General features: G+C 42.9%; 1 protein-coding gene across 1 annotated transcript; it reads right to left on the bottom strand.

Annotated features, from left to right (window-relative positions):
* Positions 1-205: 205 nt before the first annotated feature.
* Positions 206-1,282, bottom strand: LOC142180005 (uncharacterized). Its single transcript, XM_075250922.1, has one exon. It carries the CDS (start codon positions 1,280-1,282, stop codon positions 206-208), a length of 1,077 nt encoding a protein of 358 aa, XP_075107023.1.
* Positions 1,283-3,143: the final 1,861 nt, after the last annotated feature.

Below are 3,143 nucleotides of genomic sequence, written 5' to 3'. Positions count from 1 at the left end.
TGACCCGTATCCACTCTGCGTCGTCTAATTTTGCCTCTTAAATGACCCTTAAAGATGGTATTTCAACGTCTATGGGTATCACATCTTCAGTGTCGTATACTAGCATATACGGCGTTGCCCCAGTGGATGTTCTCATGGTGGTCCGAAAACCCAGTAAGGCGAACGATAGTTTCTCGTTCCATTGTCTGTGATTTTCCACTATCTTTCATAGAATCCTCTTGATATTTTTGTTGGCTGCCTCGACTGCCCCATTCATTTGTGGTCTGTAGGCTGTGGTATTACGGTGGACGATTCTGAACTTCTCGCAAATTTCTCTCATGAGGTTAGCGGCATTGTCAGTAATGATAGACTCCAGTATTCCAAATCTGCAGACGATGTTGTTCCGGACGAAATCTGCCAATACCTTTTTTGTGACGGCCTTGTAAGTAGATGTTTTGACCCATTTAGTAAAGTAGTCGATAACTACCAAGATGAAGGGATGCATATTTGATGCAGCGGGCTCTATAGGCCCAATCACGTCCATGCCCCAATCGGCGAACGGCCAGGGTGAACCCATCACATTCAACACATTCGGTGGAACTCGGATGAAATCTCCGTGAATCTGGCACTGGTGACACTTCTGCACATAGCGGATACTATTGTTTTCCATAGTCATCCAAAAGTATCCAGCTCTCAAGATCTTCTTGGCTAATATGAACCCATTCATGTGGGGTCCGCACGTTCCTACATGTATTTCCTCCAATAACCCGGTTGCCTCGGCAGCGTCTACACATCTCGACAAACCTAAATATGGGGTCCTCCTGTACAGGACTTCCCCATTGAGGAAAATGTGGTTTTCCAATCTCATGAGGGGCCGCTTTTGACCATTAGTAGCATTCTCCAAGTATTCTCTGGTTGCAAGGGATTTTTTGATGTCGTGATACCATAGTTTACCATCTAGCTCTTCATTTACATGGAAGCAATAGGCATGTTGATCCCTGATCTCTATCTCGATAGGGTTGATGTAGTTCTTGTTTGGATGCTGAATCATAGATAATAGAGTTGCAAGGGCGTCAGCGAACTCGTTCTGAATCCTGGGGACGTGCTTGAACTCAATCTTTGTGAACTTCTTGCATAACTCTTTCACGCAGTACAGGTATGGAAGGATCTTGACATTTTTGGTAGACCATTCCCCTTGGACTTGGTGTATCATTAGATCGGAATCCCTTATGACCAAAAGTTCTTTGATTACCACGTCGACTACCATTCTGATACCAAGTATGCACACTTCGTATTCAGCCATATCATTGGTACAAGGGAATCTTATCTTTGCCGATGCTGGATAGTGTTATCCAGATTCCGAAACCAAGACTGCCCCAATTCTGACTCCTTTGAAGCTTGCGGCTCAATCGAAGAACATTCTCCATCCAGGGTATGATTCTGCAATATCTTCTCCAACAAAAAAATACTTCTTCATCGAGAAAATACGTAGTGAGTGTCTCATAATACCCATCCACCGAATTCTCTGCGAGGTGGTCGGCTAAAGCTTGCCCCTTGATAGCCTTCTGTGTTATGTGCAAAATGTCAAATTCGCCGAGGACAATTTTACATTTAGCTAACTTTCCGGTAGTCATCGGCTTCTGGAAGATGTACTTGAGCAGGTCGAGTCAAGATATCAGATACGTAGTGTATGATGACATATAATGCCTTAGTTTCTGGGCAATCCAAGTCAGAGCGCAACAAGTGTGTTCTATCAAAGTATACTTCACCTCGCATGGCGTGAACTTCTTACTTAAGTAGTAAATGGCCTACTCTTTTCTCTCAGTTTCATTGTGCTCTCCCAACACACAGCCGAAGGTGTTATCCAAGACTGACAAATATAGTAACAATGGCTTCCCGGGTTCGGTGGGAACCGGCACTGGTGGATTTGACAGATACTCCTTGATTCTGTCGAAGGCTTTCTGGCACTCTTTTGTCTATTTTGTGGCAGCATCCTTTTTTAGTAACTTAAAAATGGGTTCACAGATTACCGTGGACTGGGCTATTAAGCGACTGATGTAATTCAATCTACCTATGAAACTCACTACATCTTTTTTGCCCTTTGGTGGTGGCAATTCTTGAATTGCCTTGATTTGTTTATGGGTCCAGTTCTATCCCCTTCCTTCTTACAATGAAGCCCAATAATTTTCCAACAAGGACTCCGAACGTGCACTTTGTCGGGTTCAACTTCAAATTGTACCTTCATAGGCATTCGAAAAATTTCCTCAAATCGTCCAAGTGCTCTAAACTCTTTTGAGACTTGATGATGACGTCATCTACATACACTTCAATCTTCTTGTGAATTATGTCATGAAAAAGGGTTGTCATGGTCTCATGTAGGTGGTGTCAGCGTTCTTGAAACCGAACGGCATGACTCTATAGCAGTAAACTCCCCAAGGTGTGGTGAAGGCTGTTTTTTCTGCATATTCCTCGTGCATCAAGATTTGGTGGTACCCAGCAAAACAATCCATAAACGGATGCAGTTCATGCTTTGCGTAGTTGTCAATGAGGATGTGGATATTTGGCAGAGGGAAATCGTCCTTTAGACTAAGTTTGTTTAATTCTCGGTAATCCACGCATATTCCGATCTTTTCGTCTTTATTGGGTAATGGACGATATTTGCCAACCAGCTGGGATAATTGGTTACCCTTACCACATTCGCCTCTATCTGCTTGGTCACTTCTTCCTTTATCCTTAGACTTAAATTAGGTTTGAATTTTCTAGGTTTATTCTTGACAGGCGGTCTGGTAAGATCTGTGGGTAGATGATACGAGACAATGTCAGTGCTTAATCCCGGCATGTCATCATATGACCATGAGAACACATCGATGTATTGTTAGAGGAGCTCCACCAATTTTTCCTTCTGCTCGACTTCTAAATGAATGATGCTTCTGGTTTCTTTCACGTCTTCTTCACTTCCAAGGTTGATTACTTATGTTTCTTTAAGGTTGGGCTTTTTCTGACTCTCCAGCTATTCAATCTCCCATGGGAGCTTGTCTGGCCAAATATTCTCGTCATACTCCTCGTAATATGGGTCGTTGCGCTCGACAGTTTCGTTACATGTCATAATCGCGGAATGCATGTTTTTAGCATTTTGATTACCGAAAAGAAAAGCTAAGTATAAA

This window comes from Nicotiana tabacum, chromosome 4 (assembly GCF_000715075.1).
Source record: "Nicotiana tabacum cultivar K326 chromosome 4, ASM71507v2, whole genome shotgun sequence".
Classification (NCBI taxonomy): Eukaryota; Viridiplantae; Streptophyta; class Magnoliopsida; order Solanales; family Solanaceae; genus Nicotiana; species Nicotiana tabacum.
This window is presented reverse-complemented; position numbering and strand designations above follow the sequence as displayed.

Excerpts from the sequence above, each read along its gene's own strand:
- LOC142180005 (XM_075250922.1), bottom strand. The coding sequence starts at position 1,282 with ATGGCTGAATACGAAGTGTGCATACTTGGTATCAGAATGGTAGTCGAC.